The sequence below is a fragment of the Callospermophilus lateralis genome, chromosome 12, assembly GCF_048772815.1.
Source record: "Callospermophilus lateralis isolate mCalLat2 chromosome 12, mCalLat2.hap1, whole genome shotgun sequence".
Lineage (NCBI taxonomy): Eukaryota > Metazoa > Chordata > Mammalia > Rodentia > Sciuridae > Callospermophilus > Callospermophilus lateralis.
In genome coordinates, this window is record NC_135316.1 from 77,785,153 (window position 1) to 77,807,450 (window position 22,298).

The window sequence follows — 22,298 nt, forward strand, 5'->3', positions numbered from 1 at the left end:
ACAGTAAAATATTATGTGTACCTGTTCCACTCTTGCTCATTTCAACTATCTTCTCTCGTTTTAACAGGCTATTTTGCAAACAATTTACTGAAACATCCTAAAACAAATGTAAATAGAACATTGTGGTAGGCAAAATAATAGCCCTCCAAAGTTACACACAACCAAATTCCTGGAACCTGTAAATATACCTTACACAGCAAACAGGATTTGGCAAAGTAATTGAGGTGATAAACCTTAAAGTAGGATTGTTTTCTCTGATTACCCAACTGTGTCTAAGGCAATTACACAGTCTTAAAATGGAAGAAGAGTTAGTCAGAGATATGAGGTGGGAAAAGAGGCAGAAGAAATTCAAAGTGAGACAGTGATTTGACTCATCACTGCTGACTTTGAAGACAGAGAAGGGGGTCATAAGCCTACGAAGGCAGGAGGCCTCAAGAAAATAGGTAAACCCCTCAATGACAGCCAGCAAGGAAACTCAGACTTTTACCCCGCAAATGAAGAACTGAATTCTGCCAATACCCTGAATGAGTTAGGAAACAACAGACTGTCCCTTGAAGCAACCCTGCCAACACTTGGGTTTTAGCATGGTGAGACCATGCCTGATTTCAAAGTGTCAAATAATAAATTTGTATTGTTTTAAGCCATTATGTTTGTGGTAATTTGTTACAATGGAAAAAGAAAATGAATTCATCATTTGTAACTTTATGTAAATAACAAGAGATGCCCAATCAGCTTTAATGATAACCTAAAACAGAAACACTGCCTTCATTTTTTTATCATCATCCTTCATCAAATATGCTCTTGGCTGAGAGCAGATGCTCATGATATAAACACGAAGACAATATGTTCAAATGTAAAGTTCACTTTTCTTTTCAAAACTACTTTTGATTACTAAAATTTAATTACAGCAAATAAAGGCCAAATAAAATTATCAAATACTGATATTCACGAAGCTACACAATATGAAGGAAATCACTCACTTTGAGCCCACCGATAAAGTCTTTCATACGCTGTTTCTTGAAGTAAGGCCATCTGTTCCATAATTTCTAAACTAAAAAAAATTGAAGATTACAAACTTAAACTTTCAGTCAATAGCTATATCTAAGCATCTAATTATTTTTGTTTAATTACATAATGATTTAGCTATACTATGTTAACTTCATTTTAAAGAATAATTTTTCAATAATTTTTCTAATTAAATAAATGTCAAATTTTAATAGTATCACTTACTTATCAACTACTGCTAGGGTATAACTAATGTCAGAGTATAACTTCTGTCTTTCCCAAAGATAAATAATAATGGACTAAGCCCTTATTTCATAAAATGTCATACGGTTTTAAATACAATCTAAAGTGTCTGAGACTTTGGAAACATAAGTAGCAACACTACTAGTGCAGGGAACAGTTACTCACCCTGCTGTTTGCTGGTTTGTTCGCAAGAGAACTTTGACATCATTATGAATCTGTTTTACTCGGCCCAATGCCTTGAAGAAATCCTTTAAAATTAAGAAGATGACTTTAAATATGTCCATGCTGTCAGGTAAAATTATATTATTCTAAATTAAAAGATCACTATAAAGAGAAGACAGACTTTCATATATTCTAATGAAGTCTCTCTATACCAATCCTAACTTTCTTCCAATTTTTATACAAAGTATAACAGGTATCGCTTCACATTTTAAGACACATTAATTTGATGCCTTCCATGTACCAAATAGCATGCTAAGTTGCCAGGAATATAAAATTTGTAAAGACAAAAGTTCCTGTCCTCAAAAAGTGTATAATCTAGTGAGAGAAAAATGCAAACCTGAAGATTAACACAAAAAGCAAAAACACGCCCACTATTACATATCGATGACTTAAGCACATCACTCTAATTGCTGAAGATGCTGTTTTATATGTCAGCTATGCAGCCATTCTCTTCTCTCCTTCCCCCTTACCCATGGAAAGAATGCAAAGCTGGATACATAAAAGATGCTCATTACATACAAAGAATTGACTGATGCTGAACTGATTACTGATTTTTTTTTTTCCTTAAGGAAAACATATTAGAGCCTTACTTTCCAGAAAATGTACTACTGAGACACTCAGTGAGATTCCATCACCACCTCAAGAACCCTTCTTGCCCTTTGATCCCTGATAACATCAGGCTTAAGTTTATATAGCTCCTCCCAATCAGGAGACCAAAATATTCCTTTCTGGCACAAACCACATTGTCTTCGGGAGAGGGGGGGGACCCTGAAACTTCTCTTTTTTATTTAACATTTTGAGAGGTTTCATAATTCTTTTGGTCAGTTTGCAAAGAATGGCATAAGCTTAAAAAGTCAATTACATAAAAGATAAGCAATTTCCAACTCCAGGAAAGACAGAAGATATAAAATAAGAAACATCTACTCCGGGCTGGAATTGTGGCTAAGCAGCAGAGTGCTTGCCTTGCATATATAAGGCACTGGGTTCAATCCTCAGCACCAAACAAAAATAAGTAAATAAAGTAAAGGTATTGGGGCTGGGGATGTGGCTCAAGTGGTAGCGCCTGGCATGCGTGCGGCCCAGGTTCGATCCTCAGCACCATATACAAAACAAAGATGTTGTATCCGCCAATAACTAAAAAATAAATATTAAAATATTCTCTCTCTCTCTCTCTCTCAAAAAAAAATCTATTTAAAAAAAATAAAGGTATTGTGTCCAACTACAACTAAAAAAATAAAAAAAAAAAAGAAAGAAAGAAAGAAACACCTACTCAATGTGACCTCACTGTGACTCACAAATAGGAAATATGATGAGACTACTGAGGGCTGTGGAGGGGATAAAGAGAACACAGGTGTGTACTGCTGTGCTTAAGGAGGAGAAGAGGAAGTAAGAGGCTAAATCATATTTCATGATAGTGAATCAACATAAAACAGTCAATAAATAACAAAAATATATTCTAAATTCAAGATCTAGAACAGAATTTGCAAAAGCAGCAGTTAACAAGGGTGAAACTGGCTGAGACTGAAGAGACAGGAATGGAACAATAAGGCAGGTTTCTTTTGTTTTTAATATATATATATATTTTAGTTGTAGTTGTACATAATATCTTTATTTATTTATTTTTATGTGGTGCTAAGGATCAAACCCAGGGCCTCGCATGTGCTAGGTGAGCACTTTGTTGCTGAGCTACAGGCCCAGCCCCAGGTTTCTTTATAAGTTGTGTCGTATCCTGACTTTTTAAAAATACAAATGTAACTCTTGAGAAATAAAAATTAAAAGCTAAAATGTGCATCTTAATTTCTCAATTTAGAATAAGCTTTAAAGGAAACACATTCTCCGTAACATGTATAACTGCTACAATCTTAAATTCAAGTTATTCTAATAGAAGCAAGGATACCTCAGTAACTGGCCCTTCTCTTGTACCTCGGAGAAGACTCATTTCATCAGAAGTCAGTTGGAACTTAGACAAGAAGGCATCTGCAACTTGTGCTCGAATTTCTAATCTTTGACTACAATAGGAAAAAAAAAAACAAGGAATAGAAATCAAGCATGCAATGCATTTGCATATCTATAAAACAAATTGTACCCTCTGACAATAATTTTGTAAAACAAAGTTGTTAAAGATTCTAAGTATCTTTGAAAACCTTGTTTCTACCTTAAATGTTGGAAACTCATTTTATTGGAAATGCATCAGGTGATAAAGTAACTGGAAATTCATCAGGCAAGTATGTGATAAAAACTAGCTGATATTATTCAACATTTGATATTTAAAGGACTCAATCATTATGTAAAAGCAGAAATAAGTTCATAAATGGTCTCTGCATTATAAACTTTCAGCCACTTATGAGTACTTGGATAATTTAAATATATAACTCGACAAGGTTATTTTTGAAGACAGAATTATACTCCTGTTTTCAACCAGTTTCTTCCCAGTCACTAAAATATCCCAACCTTTGAAGTTTTCATATGAAGTACACAAACACCAAAAATCAGGTCCATTCATTTTTTAAATTTTAGATTAAAAGAGAAGTGAAGAATCCTACTAATTCTCCCCAATCTCCAAAGTCACTTCTCTACTTGGGGTTCCCCATATTTTCTATATGATAATTAAAACATCGTTTTAAATTATATTATCTAAATACAATCTTATATAGCCTAGCTGACAATTAGAAAAAGGCATACTCTAGTCTGAAAAGCAACCTATATGGACATAAAGGATTAGGTGGATTGTCAACCACCTAAAGGTCACCTAGGAACATGAACTCCCTGAACAGAACCTGTTCCACATTCCTGGTTTCTGTATCTTAGATCTGGAAGTACATAAATATGATTGTAAAAGTATAATCAACAAAGATAAACATGTACAGATAACACGACAAGTCAGCCCTCATTATTTTATTTGCACCTCCGGATCTGGAGGGTTTGAGTTTACAAAACTAAATATTCCAGTTGAATAACACAGAAGCTATACAGTTTATAGTTCTACAAACATAGAAATCTACAAAGGAAAAGTCAGTTGTCCAGGTGTTCACTTCAAACAATAAAGTAAATCATTTAACTGGGTTTGAAGAGTTGAAGAGCACAGGTCAATAACTGTCCTATTACTACTATCTAAAAGTCACCTTCACAGGGTTTGTTTTATACTCTTAAAGCTGTAATCATTATCATTTAAAGTAATTATAAAACTTCATAAAATTCCTTGAGATGATACAAATTGACTCAACTAAAACCCCTTTTGGAGCTTTTTGGATCAATATTTAGAAACAATTTATTTAGGGGCCAAGGAAAATCAGTCACTTTATGTTTTCACTTGTTTTAACTAAAACTAGTGCTACTCATATTGATCATACCCCTTAATCACTAAAATTGATCCCAAATAATATGGTCGACTGGATCTAAAAATCAATCCATGAGATAAAGACTGAACCACAGACTTTATATCTACAAAAGAGATGGCCCAAAAACATTTTCAAGAATGGCTTTTCTGCTAAAACAAGAGTTAAGTATCAAAAGATGGCAACTTTTAAAGTAGTGACAAAAATAAATTCTAATATATTTTAAAATCATATAACTCTTTAGTTTCATAACATTTACTTTTTCCAAGTAAATCTTTCCCACAACCATTCTGACAGAAAGCTACCTCTAGATGGCTCAATGGTTTGGTCTGGCAGCATTAGTGCACTGAAATGACATTAGTGGGGACTTACAACTTGTAGGCTGTAGCAGAGCCTGCTGTGACAAAAGGCACATGAGATGCAAACCTTGCCCTCACCTCATATTAACACTGACATATACAACTTGTGGAGGGGTTTTGATATCTAAAATTTATATAAAATAAATGCTAATACAAAAATATAAACAATCATAAACTACAGTTTCTATAGTACTTAAGATATGTTCACACAATTACCACATGTAATATAATATACATATGGAAAATATATAGTACTGAATAATATACAGCATTTAAAAATATGAGGTAGATATAGATGTTAGTACAAAGTGATCTAAGACAAGTTGCAGAAATATATACACAGGAACTTCCATTTTTCCTTAAAAAGAAAATACACACACATATGAATTTCTAATACATGCACTTACATATTGCCCAAGTATTTAAATTAAGACTACTCAGTCTTATGATTCCTTCAAATAATTCCAGAACAAAACATATAAATCTTCTGATACTTTTTTCGTTTCCTGAAGATATACTCTAAGTTCACCTCAATGAAGTAATTTCAAAATAATAAGAAAACACACACACAGGCAGTGTATGAGACAAAATGAAAAATGAAGGAATATAAATGGTAAAACAAAATGAAAAACATGTCATTTTTCCACTATTTAATGACATGCAAAATTAAAACAGTGTGATAATACTTTTCCTCGATAAAATTGGCAAAGTTTTTGATGACAATACCTACTGCTGATGATGGTATAATAAAAGATATTCTCATGTATATGGAAGTATAAATTTGTATAGCATTTTGGACAGAAATTTAGGCAATACACATCAGGATACTTTTTAAAAGTTTATATCATTGGGGCTGGGGTTGTGGCTCAGCGGTAGAGTGCTTGCCTAGCACATGTGAAGCACTAGGTTCGATCCTCAAAACCAAATATAAATAAATTAAATAAAGTTTTTTTAAAAAGGATGCTTTAAAATAGTTTATATCATTGATTCATTACAATGCTAAGAATTAACCCTGAGCAAGTAATCTGAAATGTACATAATGATTTAAAAACATTTTCTGAACCATTATTTTAAGTAATGGGAATAATATGAATATTCAGTAATTTAAGAATGGTTAAATATGTGGATTCTTTCACAAGAGAAAATACAGCACCCTTTCCAACTCATGCTATGGTTTAAAAAAAATCCAGCAAATAAAATAAATTTGTGAATCTTTTATCTTGTCATTTTAGAAACTAGCAGATAAAATAATTTTGGCACAAAAACTTTTTTTTAAATATAGAATGTATAATTAACAAAAATGCATGAATTGGACTACATCAGAACTATAAACTGTATAGCTTCTTTGGAAAACAGTCTGCAGTTCTTTAAAGAGTTAAATACAGAATTATCATTTTTGATCTTGGCAAGTCTTAGGTATGTGCCTAAGAGATAAAAAAATATCTACACAAAACCTGTACATAAATAGTCATTGCATCATTATTCATAATAGCCAAATAATAGAAATAATCCAATTATCTATCAACTTCTGAGCAATCCCCAAAATCTTATGTATTTGTACAACAGAATATTATTCTGCAAAAAAAGCAATAATGTTAACATAGATGACCCTTGAAAACATGCTAAGCTAAAGAAGCTAGACATGTATGATTCCATTTACATGAAAGGTTTAGAAAATAGGCAAAGCTATATAGGAAAATGTAGATTAATAGTTGACTAAGGCTGATGACTATTTGTTAAAGGTCACAAGGTTTCTTTTGGGGTAATGAAAATGTTCTAAATTTGATGGCTGCAAACTCTGTAAGTATACCAAAAAAACACTGAATTATACACTTTTGAGTGAATTTTATGGTTGTGAATTATATCAACAAAGACGTTTTTTAAATACACCAAAATACATAAAATGCCACTTAGCATCACATATAGCCTTAAAAAGCATCTGATATTTTCTTCTATTTTGATACTTTTTATTCTTATTAACTTTTATTTAAGTTGAGCACAATCAGTATTATTCCCACAAAGTCTCAAGACATAAGAATATCATAGGCAATATCAGCAATAAGTACTTAAAACTTAAAAGTAATACAGTCAATACAAAAACCTTGTCATGTAAAAAGCAGCTGGTACAAAGACCAGTAAGACTCTGCCCTTAATATCCAGTTAGAATACAGTCAAAGACCACTATACCCAGCAAGAGTTCAGGAATTAGAGAGCAGAAGATAAGCACTATGAGAGCAACAACCTGTGGGAATAAAAGAAGAAATCACTCACTCCTGTTCTTGTGCTGAGTAAAGGTGGCTGGATGTACATGGAAAACAGATAGATAAGAGAACTGTGAACTACAAAGGTGGACTAAACTTCCTATGAAATAAACTAATTCTCAAAGTAATAAGGAAACAAATGAAATATACATATGCATACATAGATACGCATAATTCTCAAGGAACATGTATATGCATGCATACACACATACACATGGTTGCCTAGAATTTTTAATTGTGTAAAATATTTTTAAATGTACGATAGGCGTCTATAACATACATATGCTAAGACCTTAAAGGACAATGTGTTTTCAACAAATACATTCTGGGAAACAGAATTCCAGATAGAATGAACAAGAATATAGAAAAAGTCTGTATGGTGAATAAACGCAGTCAAATCAGGAAATATACAACATTATCCACTTTAAATTCGTATGCCCACAAAAAAAGCAAGCTCCTATGTATTGAGGAGGATAAAATGTGTAAGATCAAAAATTTTCTTAAAAATTAATTAAATCTCCAAATCCAATTTTAAAAAATGTTTGAATTCAAGATTATTTACACATTTTTCTTATCCTTTTCCTTTACAGCATGGTCACTGTAATAAACTATTTTGTGCCTTATCCTCCCAGATTTCATTTCCAGTGAAAATAGAGACTTTATAAACTATCTAAGCTGGAGGGACCCCTCCATATCACCAACAGTATCTTCTGTACGATAGGCAGAAGGTCCAAATTGCTTCTAGGTCCAAATCAGAGAGTCTGAAGAAGGAAAAAGTGATGCTCCCTGGATTACCCTAACCTTTCACTAAGCAATGAGAAAATACCTCATACAACCTTCTGCAACATATTTTTACATGTATATTTGTGCAAAATAAATTGCCTGAATAAGACAATTAGATATCATGTTATCCAAATAAGCCCATAGCATTTCTATTTCCAAAGCAAACTGCTCATTTTTTAAAAAAAAAAATTCCTGTTAAAAGAAAAGGTAATATTTTAAAAAGGAAAACAACTCTTTGCCAACCCCTAGGAACCTGTTTCATAATTTCTGCTATGTAATTTTTCTAAAACACACACACTAATGTTTACTTGGCACATCAAATCTATAGCTCTGAGGATACTACAATGTCACCAAATTTTCAGTTCCCAAAAGAATATCAGATCAAACTCTTTCAGAGGCTTACTAAAATAATGAAAGTAAACAACCTTGCTTAGTTTTGAGAAAATGTGAACAAGCATAGTGTGCTAATATCGTCTCCCATAGACATTAATCAGTCTCATTTTCATATGTTACAAGCTAATACAATGCTTATTGTTTTCATTTTATGTTCCTTTTCTGATGCTGGAGCAGTTCATTCACTCAAAAAATATTTATTAAATCTAATGCATCAGCACTGGAGTTACAAAAAAGAACAAGAAACTGTCATTGTTCCTAAGGAGCTTATAGTTTAGAAAGAAAAAAACAATAACAATTAATAGCAAACTATAATAGACACTACAATAAAGATGGTACAGAAAGATTGAACTTGGAACAGGAAAAGTTTAAACAGCCTTACATGTAAGATGGCTGACCTGTTATCTTCTTGGTTTTAGTCACATTTTTTAAACTAAATCAATGCTAATTCATTAGCCAACATTAAAGAGAAAAATTTATGTTCTCAATCTATAACTGGGAAGTTATTTTTCTAGTAAACTTCTTTCAGAAGAGTTGTTGTAATATCATAATTTTGTGCTAAAGGTATAGGCTCACTTTGTCTACAGAAACTCAGTAACTGCCTCTCCTGTCGAACTGGCACCTTGTAGCATCAACCATCCTTTCACAATGGTGTAGGTATAACTTTCCTCACCACCATCCAACCCACTAACAAGGCCGCTTTTGTGGTGATGGAACTACTTGGTCTCTTGACTGTGGTGGTGCACACATGAACCTATGCAGTTGGTAAAAATTGTGTATTAACTACATATATACACATAAATGAGCATAAGCAAAACTGGGAAATTTGAGTATGACTAGTGTATTTTATCAAAGTCGTTATCTTAGTAGTGGTATTACGTGGTTTCCAAGATAACCATGAAAGATATCTGGGTACAGGCTACAAGGGATTTTTGAATTCTTACACTGCTTATGAATCTACAATTATCTCAAATTAAAAGTTTAATTAAAAATATTAAAATGTATTTTCAAGCTTAACAGACACTATGGGGGAATTATGGGAGAGGGTACATCCCAAGAAATATGAAAGATCTGAATACCATGTGCCATCCTATTAAGCTTCCAAATGGTTCTACATTTGCTATGATAAAGTATAAGGAACATGAATGGCAGCATTGTGAGGGAAAAAAAAGAGAAAGGAAAATTGGGGTACAATTATAAAGGTTCCAATGACATTAACATCAGACTAAGTTATTCCCAAAGAAGTAATTGTTCAAATTTAATGGATGGAAAATTCTTGCTTATAGTGAGCCAAAATGTACCACCTGCAAATTTCTCCATTGAGACTTCATTCCAACCTCAGCAAAATCACAGAATAAATCCAGCTTTTTAAAAACTAGACAGATTATCAAATATTTGAAGAGAAACACCATGTCCTTCTTAGATCTATACTTCTAATACATAATTCTAGTTTTTCAGCTCTATGCCACTTGATGAGATCCTTATCATACTACTAACCCTGCTGTTAAACGAAGTCACACATGGCTTTGTTAGCCATGTGTGGTCTCAGTCAACTCTGTTATAGGAGTATAGAAGCAGCCACAGACAATCTATGAACACTTGTGTTCCAATGAAACTTCATTTAAAAAAGCAGGTGCTAGTTGGATTGGACCAGTGGTCATAGTTTGACAACCTATAATCTGTTACTGTACACTGAGCTACTCTACAATAAGCAGTTAAGGTAGTAATACCTCCACATTATCAATGGAACATGCAGAATACTTAGATTAAAATGATACACCAAGCTACAGAGTGAATGACAGGTATACTGTATCACTGTATAACATTTCTCCCTCTTTATAAGCTCCAGACATAAGAATGCAGTTAGTAAGTTTTACCTTAATTATTAACAAATTTTAGCAGCATTCAACCAACATATTATAATAATCCATATTGCACTTAATTTCATTCACTTGTCAATCAACAGTCTACTTGCTTTCGTAAACTACAAGGAGTATTTATACTTAATTATACCAGAAAGGATTAATCATAGTAAAACCTAAGAGGCAATAATTCTGAAAAAACAGTGTAAGAAAATTATTACATTTTAAAACACAATCGTTTCTGAACTTCATAGTAAATAACACATCATCATCTCTGTTCCAAAAAAAGGATCTCTCAAACTTAGTAACATGTTTAATGCCTTAAGCTACTGTTTTCATGCTTAAATTACTACTAATAATAACTTGGGTTTTGGTGCTGTATCAATTTTAACTATACTTATATTATTTTAATTTTGATTTGCAGTTAGGGACAATTTTCTTTCCACTTAACCTCCAAATTAATTAAGAGGTGAGTATACAAATAAAAACTTACCTTTCAGCTTGAAGCTTAGTGGTTTTTACTATTAAATCTTGAGTCTGTTCCTTTGCTGCCTAAAATTATAAACATACAAAACATACATAAACATATATACATTCCAATTGCATTATATTTTAGAAAACGAATACCAACACCTATGGAGTTCAGACTCTCCAGAATTTGAAAGTTTAAAATATCCAAGGGACCCAAATAGATGATTCAAGGCTCATACACTACTTTTAATAAGAGGAGTTCCCTTATAAGTCTCAATATACACATAATGCTAAAATTTACAAAAAAGAAAAAGGTATCTGTTGCTGTCTAAAGAACTTACAGTTCATAACTCTTTAGTGAAACAGAAGCACTTGAAGAGCAAGTTAAGGGTGAGAACATAACTTTAGTTATGAATATGCCAGGTTGTGAAACCAAGAGACCTCTAAACAGGGCCATAAATTAAGTCACTAAAATGTAGGTATGGAGCTCAACAGAAATGCATGAGATGGAGATAAAAATTTGTGAGTTGGAATATGTAAGATACCTACCAAACAGAGTGTTGGTAAGGATCAGAGATACCCCATCTAAAAGACAAAGGGCAATTCCTGACCAAAATTCATACCAAGCAATGCTCCCTCCCACAAGCCAGACTGAAAAGATCAGAAAAATTTGATGAAAAGGAATTCTATCCAAAGATCAGTCAAACATTTATAAAATGGATTCAAACAAAACACACATGTAGTCAATAAGATTCTCAAAGTCTCAAACTGGAGAATGCTACAAAAATAAGGCAGAAAGCAGTCAGACATGGTGGCACATACCTGTAATCCCAGTGGCTCAGGAGGCTGAAGCCAGGAGGATCATGAGTCCAAAGCCAGCCTCCGCAAAAGCAAGGCACTAAGCAACTTAGGGAGAGTGTCTCAAAATAAAATACAAAAAAAGGGATGGGGATGTGGCTCTGGCTCATTGGTCCAGTGCCCCTGAGTTCAATCACCATACCAAAAAAAAAAAAAAAGACAAAAAGCAAGAAAAGAGGCAAGAGGACATGAGAAACAGAGGGTTCATGCCTTGAAGGGACACTAAGCCAGAATTATGCAGAGTGGAAACTACAGAGAGTGAGTCAATCTGCTAAAAGGGTGGATACCAGAGAAAATACCTGAAGATATTGGATCATTTTCATGCTAGAATACTATAATGTTGTATTCCAGTTGCTGAGATTTCTACAGCTGCCTCAAATCTAGACACTCCAGCTCTGGACTGCTAAGGCCTCATCCTCCTTCTGCAAACTCTACCTTATTATTTCCCAAGCACCCTGACAATAAGAGAGCACACATCTCACTCTTTAGTGAAGAAATTTTGAATGTGTGTTCCTTACAACCAAATCATATTACTATCAAACAGTGGCTACATAAGAAAAAATGTAAACTTCGATAATTCAGAATAACACTGATTTTTAAAGAATACAGGCAAATATGACGGCTCCCTAGACACTCTTTTGAATTGTGAAACTTTAAATGCAATAACTTCTTCAAAGGCTTACATTTTTATCATTTCACTTTAAAGTTTACCTTTCACCATTATACATAACTTGTCTTGTACAATTTTTTTCAAATATACTACTTACTTAATTCTCAGAAATGTTTACATTTTAATATTTTTGGAAAAAAGAATGCTTCACAAAAGCAATATCAAAATTGCTAATTAGCTTCTTTTTATTCCTAGTCATTAAATTGGTGGCATACATTACAATCAAGAATGTCTAATTGAGACCCTCATTGTCATACTAAATTACATATAAGAGGTTGTGAGTGGAATGGGAAAATAAACAAGGTGAGAAATGAATTACAGTAGATGGGGTAGAGAGAGAAGATGGGAGGGGAGGGGAGGGGGGATGGTAGAGGATAGGAAAGGTAGCAGAATACAACAGTTACTAGTATGGCATTATGTAAAAATGTGGATGTGTAACCCATGTGATTCTGCAATCTGTACTTGGGGTAAAAAAGGGAGTTCATAACTCACTTGAAGCTATTGTATGCTAATGTATGAAATATGATATGTCAAGAGCTTTGTAAGGTTTTGAACAACCAATAAAAAAATAAATTAAAAAAAAATAAAAGAATGTCTAATTAGACAGGCACAGCAGCGCATGCCTGTAATCCCAGTGGCTCAGGAGCCTGAGACAGGAGGATGGAGAGTTCAAAGTCAGCTTCAGCAATGGCGAGGTGCTAAGCAACTCTGTGAGACCCTGTCTCTAAATAAAACACAAAAAATAGTGTTGGGATGTGGCTCAGTGGTTGAGTGCCTGAGTTCAATCCCCAGTACCAAAAAAAAAAAAAAAAAAGAAAGTCTAATTAATCAATGAAATAGGATATTTTAGTATAGCAGTATAGTGTAACAGAACCAATATTTTCCATTTTTTCATATTTCCTTACTCTCCATTTATAAATTGTGGTTATAATTCCAAAATAATAATTAATAGTACTAGTGAAGATTATCACCCTAAAATAATTTCCAGTTAATTTATCTTAAATGTTAAGGATGGTTATTATTCATTAAGTAATAAACATGATATAAATGTAATTTATGAAAGAAAAACCACACCCAAAGGAGTAAAACATAGCACACAAAAAATTACTGATTAATTTTTTTTTTTTTTAATACTAGGGATTGAACCCAGGCATCAACCACTGAACCACATCCCTAGACAGGGTCTTACCAAGTTGCTTGGGGTCTCGTTGAATTGCTGAGGCTGGCCTTAAACTTGTGATCCTCCTGCCTCAGCCACCCAACCCACTAGGATTACTGGCATGTGCCACTCTGCTCAGCATACTGATTAAATTCTTAAATGTTATCTCATAATAATAGTCATTTTTTAAATGCTCCATGTTTAAAGTATTTTAACAAGTAGTAAGTAATTAAATTAACCCTTATAATAACCACTATGAAAAAAAGAAGAGATAGAACACTCTAATAATACTTTTCTTTATAAATGGATAAATTAAAAACATTATAGTTGACGAATGGGAGCTATTAAGATTTCAATAACATTACAACCAAATAAATTAACTTTATGAAAAACTGGGGAGAATGAACAAAACTCAAAATCATGGCTCTAATGGCCTGCTGAGCTAAGAAATGACTCATGCACCAAAATTGAATGTGAACAGTAGCAAGTGATCAACTATCTAAAAAAATCAAATTAAAAAGCTATGAGAAAATCTTCTGCAAGTGATGAAAATGCTTTACATCTTGATTATAGGGGTTGTTTCCTAGAAGTAGAAAGCAATTTAAACACTTCAAGTGGATACAGTTAGCTCTATACTGACAAGACCAAATATAAAGGTTTCTAGAATTAACTGGAAATATTAATAAACCAGCACCCAGAGAAACACAAACATTTTTAAGTATTTTTTAAAAGTATAATATTTATATTCAAACTTCCTTTACGGCATAATGCATCAGATATCCATACATTCTGCAGACCTATCTAATAATTTTGAAAGCTTACTTTGCACCAAGAACTATGATAAAATCTAGCCATTCTACAGCACCTGTAGGCGGCTTGTCATATCTTGACAACAGCTGCTCATTGCTTGAATGTCCTCATTTATGCTTTCAAGTTCCTGAAAAGGAGAAAAATTGCATCAAATATTGTATGTACTATTAAATAAATGTCTCCTCTCTTGGCCAAATCCTTAGTCATTCATACACATACACACTCACACATTTTGTCAAGGCATAATAAGAGATTTCCACATTTAAACTAGAAATGCTTAAAAAGACAAATACCTAGTGCTAAAAAAAGGTATAAAGAAGTTAATCTATTCTTTCAGAGAGTATAGAGAAAACATTAATGTTTAAAAAATATGCATAATTTTTGTTTGTTCATGGACTTTTGTTTTATTTTGTTTTAGTTTGTAGTACTGGGAATTGAACCCAAGAATGTTCTACCACTGAGATATAGCCTTGATACCAGTAGGACCATCTTACCCCTAGTTGTTCCAACAAAGAATATCTCCAGATATTGCCAGTGACCCCTGGGGAACAAATCAAGGGGGAGAGGCCAAAGATGCTACCACAAATCTTTTAGTTCAGAGACAGTCCCTAACATATATCTGGCCCCATATGTAAACAGTGCCAAGGCTAAATATCTAGATTTATAAATTCAATAGTGGTTGCAAGACTGGGTGGAGCACTTGCCTAGCATGTGTGAGGCACTGGGTTTGATCCTTAGCACCGCATAAAATAAAGATATTGTGTCTATCTACTACTAAAAAAATTTTAAAGTGGTTGCACAATTGCCTTCTAATTGTTCATCATTTCTTCTTTATTTATGAGCTAAAGCACTTCTATAGAAACAAGGCTCCCCTTAAAAACTGCATGATGCAATTGGTAAAAAAGACAAAATAAATGCTCGACCCTTTCCTCTTAGCAATTTTCACAGTATGCTAGTTTCCTTATATCTACTGAAGATAACCAACAAAGATTCAGTTTGATTTTTAATATCTTTATGAACTCATAGATTTCATGTTTGATGTGTTTCAGTTCAATGCAGTTATAATAATTACTGATGCTCAAACTGACTTATCTTTGGTCAGTAGAAGCCTCTTTAAGAAGCTTACCTCCAGAGTCTATTTGACACTTACTCAGTAGTCTTCTTAGACAGTTTCCTTATTTTCTGGCAATGATAAAATCAAGTTTAGAGACCATAATTTAGATGTGTTTATCACTACTATCTCTTCCTTTTTTTTAATGAATTCTATCAAACTTTTCTTTTGTCCTTCTAGGATCCAACAGAAGGTCATCTTGTCATTGTTAAGCTTACCTTCAGTCAATAAAATCCTATGAAACTGCTAAACTATCTATTGCAGTCAATAAAATCCTATGAAACTGCTAAAATATTTATTGTAACCATGTATAACACTTCCATGTCATTCACAAAGAAATGTCAATATCAATCATATTAACAGAATAAAATACTATAGTTGATATGTCATGAGCTTTGTAATGTTTTGAACAACCAATAAAAAAATACTATAGAATTAAAAAAATAAATAAAACTTATTTTCATGGGGGAATAAACAGCACTCAAGTTTGATGAAACTTTATTTATACACTGAAGTAATTGATCCCTGAAACTTGCATAATTTAGGACGAAGTAAAATGATTCAATACTAATTACTCTCCCATGAAAAAGTAGTTATCCACAGGAAAATTATTCAATGAGGAGATTTTTCTATTGGAAAATTATTCAATGAGGAGATTTTTCTATTGGAAAACTATTTAGAGAAATATTATTTTTTGTTAAAACACTAAAATTCCTAAGAGAATTTACTAGAACAAGCATTAGCAGAGTTTAGATTCAGAAATCACCCTATTTCAAATAAAGACTAAAGATACAGCTGGAGTACAGCAAGTCATTTTCTATTTGAACGTGGTACATTAACAGCAACCGAACCAACTTAATTCAAAATAATACTCATCCAAACAATACTCAGTAAGTTCTCAAGGAGTGCTAAACAAAAAGAATTCACATACCTCCTTTACTTCTTTGAAAATGCTTACAAATTCTTCATTGATGGCTAAACTTCTGCGTTCAATATCTCCACGTAAATTTCTTCGAGTCCGCAAACTATTTTCAACAAAAAATGTTGAAAGTGCCTTGAGAGCTTCCAACATCTCCTGTTTCAATTGATAATACAAGAAAATTATTGAGAGTAATTTTTAGGTGGTTTCCTAATCTCAAGATAAAATGTACTGAAATCACTTTTGATGAATTTGTTTCCATTCAACAATCCAAAAACTACTGGATGACCTTCAAACTACTGAAGAGTAAATTTATTTCTGGAATATAATAGGTATATACTTAGCGTACACACAATGGCCTAAATACAAGGTTATTCACTACAAAATTGTGTGGAATTACAAAAATTGGAAATAACTGAAATGTCCACCTAAAAAAATTGGCTAAATAAGTGATGACATATTAATTTTTCAAAATGAAAAAATGAAGAAATCCTTTATGTACTTGGTATGAGCTCTGAGATATAGTAAGTGAAACTGCAAGGTATAGAAAGTTGCAATACCAACTGTTATAAAATAAAAACGCATATATACACACAAATTTACTTGCATACATATATAATCTCTAGAAGCATCTACACAAGAAATCAGTGCCACTGGTCACCTCCAGGCTAGGAACTGAGTCACCAGAGGCAGGATTGAGAAGAAGACCTCTCTGAGGTGACTATTCAACAGGCAAAGACCCTAAACAGTGCAAAGACCCTAAAGCGGAATGAAGAAGCCAGTGTGACTAAAGCTCCCGAAAACTATTACAGGTTTTAAGCAGGAGAGTAACACAATATGTTATATACAGCTAAAGTTTATTCCAGGGGCTGGGGTTCTGGCTCAGCAATAGAAAGCTCGCCTCAATCCTCAGCACCACATACAATTAAATAAATAAAATAAAGGTATTGTGTCCAACTACAACTAAAATATATATATATTAAAAAAGTTTATTCCAACTTTTTAAGAATGGATGGTACAGGAAGGCAAGAAAGCAAACAAATAAAACTAAAATAACCTAAGCAAGACTTGATGATGTCTTTCACCAAGACGGCAGCAGTGCAGATGAAAAAGAAATATTCACCTCCCCCCCAAAATTTTAAATGTACAGTCTATAAGAGAGTTTCATTTATGGGTTGCATGGCACAGGTGAAAAAAAAGAACTAAAACCAAAATTATTTATATGCTTCTTGCCTGAATGGATGAATGGTGATGTTCTTTTTAGCAATGAGAGCAGAATTGGTCTGGGGGAAAATCAAGAATTTTGTCCTTGTTAAGTTTTTATAATGTCAATCAGGTGTTCAATTGAAGGCATAATAATTGATAACTATTTCTACAAAAATCTGAAACTGGGTACAGGTATCAGAAACAGGGTTACAGATTAGAGAGTCATCATACGTAATGCTATTTATAAAATTAAAGGAGATCAATTACCTACAGAGAGAATATGGTTGGAGGAGAGAGCAGAATTCTGTTCAGGATATTCTCATAGAACCTGGCATTCTACAGATAAAAATGCCTTCACCTGAACTACTGTATATTCTAAGAGGCTTACCCTTCCAGCTTTCAGTTATGTTATTTGAAAGGAAAGTGACCACCACACTAGGGGCTAACATTATTCTGGAGCTAACATTCATTCAGCCTGCCCTGCATCTAACATTAATTTAAAATATTGGCTGGATTGACAAAAATAAAGTATTTAGGGAGCTGGGGATGTGGCTCAGGCGGTGGTGCGCTCGCCTGGCATGCGTGTGGCCCGGGTTCAATCCTCAGCACCACATACAAACGGAGATGTTGTGTCCGCGAAAACTAGAAAAATAAGTGTTAAAATTCTCCCCCCCCGCCCTCTCTCTCTCTCTCTCTCTCTCTCTCTCTCTCTCTCTCTGTCTCTCTTTAAAAAAAAAGTATTTAAATGTAATTTAATATTAGTAAAAATGTTTACAACTACAGATGCTTATTGTAAACACATGCGCGCACACACACACACACAGACTGCCTTAAAATATTCTAGGGCCTGGCTGAATGGACAGAATCCTAAAGTTATCAGTTACATGAATTAACTTAGTTGCACTCCCTCCATGCCTTATTTTTTCTCCTGTGTAAAAAGGAGAGAATGTTATCAACATTAGAGTAGTTGTATTGCATGAAACAGTAAATAACAATGTTAGACACATTAAGCAATGCCAATTTATGATAAAATAAACATTTGTTAAGAAACAGCAAGTGCTGGGCATTGTGCTTAGGACTCCACTGATATTCTCTAGAGTCCTCACAACAACCCTGAGAAAGTTACCAGCAGTATTCCCAGTTCCCAAACAGAAGCTTAGAGAAGTTAAGGAACTTGCTCAAATCACCATGCACAAATGTGGTGGTTAGCGCTAACAATTACTGATGGCCTTAGAACCCTTCTTTTCCAACTCATGACACTGTTATGTTATAAATTCTTACTGACCTTTTGTTTTCCAATTACCTACATATTTACCTATAAAGCTCTCACTTTTACTAATTCACCCCCGCCCCCCCCCCGCTTTGGCATTCTTCAGGCGACTGCGTGATATAGAAATGATATTTAGCTATGACAGGAGCTGGAAAGTCCAACCCTAGTTTCAGAAGCAACTTGGTCGGTTGTTTATCTTTTAAAAAAAAATAAAATAAATAGTGGATAAGTTCACAAGTCATAGGCAGCACTTAGTTTACAAGAACAAAAACTAGTAGATGAGTTCATGCACGCCTTGGGTAGAAAGCAGATCTTTGGCGCTGCAAACTGTTGCTGTTCTCACCCGGTAGTGAAAATGCTCCCTGCTCACACTGTTCGGCCCTCCTAACGCCCAATCGCGACGCCCTACCAAGCAGCCCAAGAATTTTGTCTCCAGCACGGGTTTCTCATCCATCTCAGACACCTTCACACCTGGGGGTGAGGGGAGGCGCCTTCCGAGAGGCCACAAGTGGAAGCCCCTTTCCCTTCCAGGGTCTTCTCGGGCTTGCCTTCTCACCTGCCCCGAGCTGGCAGAGCCGCGCGCCGGGGGTCTAGGGTCACTCGCGGCTCCCTGCGCAACCCGCACCGCGCGGAGGCCAGAGTGTGCGGACCGACAACGCCCCCTGTCCGGCTCCAACCCCAGGAGAAGAGGGGTTCTAGGACCTGCGGCCCTGCTCGCCCGGGTTACCTTGTCGTTGTCCAGCCGCGTCTCCAGGATCTTATGCAACTTGCGCGACAGAGGGTTGCTGGTCTGCGCCGACGTCCCGCCTGCCCCATTGCTGAAGCCGTTGGCGGCCCCGGAGGCCGGCACAACGACCACTTCCCCGCCGCCCTCTGCCATAGCGACTAGCGACCCACGACCCACGACTCACGACCCACGACCCGCCCCCAGGGGCGGTGCTGCCAGCTCAGCCCTAACTGGGTAACAGGCGGGCAGAGGGAGAACTGCGCATGTGCATAACGGTGTGCGCTTGCGCCCTGATGAGGGCGGGCTGGTCCAGGCTGACCGGCTGCGGCTCCTGGGGAGAGAGCAAGCGGAGAGGTGGCGGGCTAGGTAGCTCCAGTGAGAGGAAGAAATTCGAGGTATTAAAAGGGGCTTCGTGATTCCTGAATCTAAGAAATTCTGAACCAGTTAAACGCAAAATGCACTGAATCCTGTGCCTGGCATACGCGTTCAATGAAGCAATTCTTCTTAAGTTCACTTTATCCGATTCGTCTTTCGGAAGAGTATTTACTGAATACAGAGTATATGATTCTGATAGACTGTAGAAAATAAGTTATGCGTGAGAGACAACGTCAGTCATCCTGCTACGTTCTCTCTGGCTTTGTGTCTAAAGTTGTTCTGCCAACTCAGCAGCAGTATGATCTCTCATGGAGAATTTGTGTGTGCTGGATGGGAAGGAGCAGATGCTCAACATCACCCGCCAAGGTCTATCGTCTCTACCTTTGGGGTTATAACTGTTCTGGCTCCTGCCACTGGCTCCTCCATCAGCTTGTCCCAGGCCTCTGAAGTTCGTGCTTGAGTTAAAGTCACTTCACGCTCCAACTTTAATTCCTCCTGCAACTGCTTAACACGGACTTGGGCTTGCAGCTCTGCTTCTGATGAGCTGCTGCTCATCCCACATTGTTGCTATCTTGCATAACTCTTTCTCTTTAGGCCATACTGCTTGCTCACTAGCAACAGTATTTCCCATACTTTTGAGGGTGTTTGGTGCACCAATCGCCATATTCAAAAGGTGGTCCCCAAGCATACATAATAGTTGCCACGCCCCCCACCCCCCACCCCCGCCTCACACACACATTTCCCCTTTCCGACTGCCATAGTCTCTGCTCAGAATTTTCTTTGACTTCCTGCAGTGCTCACCAATTGCCACATGCTTAGCCCAGTTGTGCCAGGGCAGTGGAGTAGATTCTGGAGAGACCCAAAAAGGTACCTGGAGACTGCATGAGAGACCTCTGACTTATTGGGAAAAGCTTACAAGAGATCAATGACGTATTCTGTTCATCATAGGATGTTTAGCAGCATTCCAGACCCCTACCCACTAAATGCCAGGAGCACCATCCCCAGTTAGAACCATCAAAAATGTTTTCATAAATTGCTAAATGTCCCTGAGGGCCAAATTTGCCCTGGCTTGAGAACCATTATTCTAAGCCTTAAAGATATTAGTTCCCTAATGCTACTTTTGACAAATTACCCAAACTGAACACAGTGTCACACACCTGTAATCCCAGCTCCTCCAGAGACAGAGGCAGGAGCATCGCAAATCTAGGCCAGCCTCAGCAATTTAGCATGAAGCTGTTGCAAAATAAAACATAGCTGGGCACAGTGGCACACACCTGTAATCCCAGCGGCTAAGGTGGCTGAGATAGGAGTATCACAGACAGAGTTCAAAGCCAGCCTCAGCAATGGGGAGACCCTAAGCAACTCAGTGAAACCCTGTCTCTAAATAAAAATACAAAATAAGACTGGGGATGAGGCTCAGTGGTTGAGTGCCCCTTAGTTCAACCCCAGTACTTCCAAAAATTAAAAGGACTGGAGATCTGGCTCAGGGTAAAGCACCCTTGGTTTTAATACCCAGTATCAAAACAAAAAAGAAAAAAAATTACCCTTAAACTTGTGTTTTAAAAGAATATTCATTGCAATTTGTTGTTCAGGAACTACAGCATGGGTTGACAAGGTTATTAGGTGATTTAGGCTCAAGGTATCCCATGAAGTTGCAGTCCAATATCAACTAGGACTGCATCATCTAAGAGCTTATTGGGGGTTGGAGGATCTGCTTCAAGATGGCTCACTCTTATAGCTGGCAACTCAATGCTACATGTTGGCATAACTTAGCTCTGTTTGCCTCTCCACAGAACTGACTGAATGTCATCATTATGTGGCACACTTACTATTAGGTATCTACTATAGTGGTAATACAAAAATTTCCCCAAGTGTGCAGTCAAAGATATTCACCAAATCATGTTTGTATTAGAAAGAAACAAAATAGAAGTACACAGAGAGGGAAGAGAGACAGAAGTGGGGAGAGAGTTAGGGAGGCAGACAACCAAAATGTTATCTATGGAGGACTGAACATTCATTCATTCAGGATAACACTTTGCAACTTTTAGCTGGTATCACATAATTTCGTGACGCTATCAATTATAGTGCAAGTGCTAAAAAATCAATATTTATCTACAATTAAAGTAAGTACTCAAGTGTTTTATCACTTACATATATTTTTGAATGAAGTTTTTCTTTTAGCAAAAATATTTAAGATAATTTTGAATATTGGGTTCCATAGTATACTAGAACACTAACAGAATTAAAAGAAAGGCTCTG

The 22,298-nt window shown here is 35.5% G+C and overlaps 1 protein-coding gene across 1 annotated transcript in view; it reads right to left on the minus strand.

The window, feature by feature from the left end:
* Nucleotides 1-19,842, minus strand: part of Cog6 (component of oligomeric golgi complex 6) — a 73,225-nt gene extending 53,383 nt beyond the window's left edge. Inside the window, exons 1-7 of the mRNA XM_076871996.1 lie at nt 19,665-19,842; nt 16,474-16,617; nt 14,487-14,558; nt 10,957-11,015; nt 3,368-3,479; nt 1,414-1,496; nt 981-1,051 (exon numbers count right to left, since the gene is read on the minus strand). Of these exons, the coding sequence (XP_076728111.1) occupies nt 981-1,051; nt 1,414-1,496; nt 3,368-3,479; nt 10,957-11,015; nt 14,487-14,558; nt 16,474-16,617; nt 19,665-19,817 (694 nt within the window). The 5' untranslated portion in view covers nt 19,818-19,842. The remainder of the gene's footprint in view (nt 1-980; nt 1,052-1,413; nt 1,497-3,367; nt 3,480-10,956; nt 11,016-14,486; nt 14,559-16,473; nt 16,618-19,664) is intronic.
* Between the last annotated feature and the right edge of the window lie 2,456 nt (nt 19,843-22,298).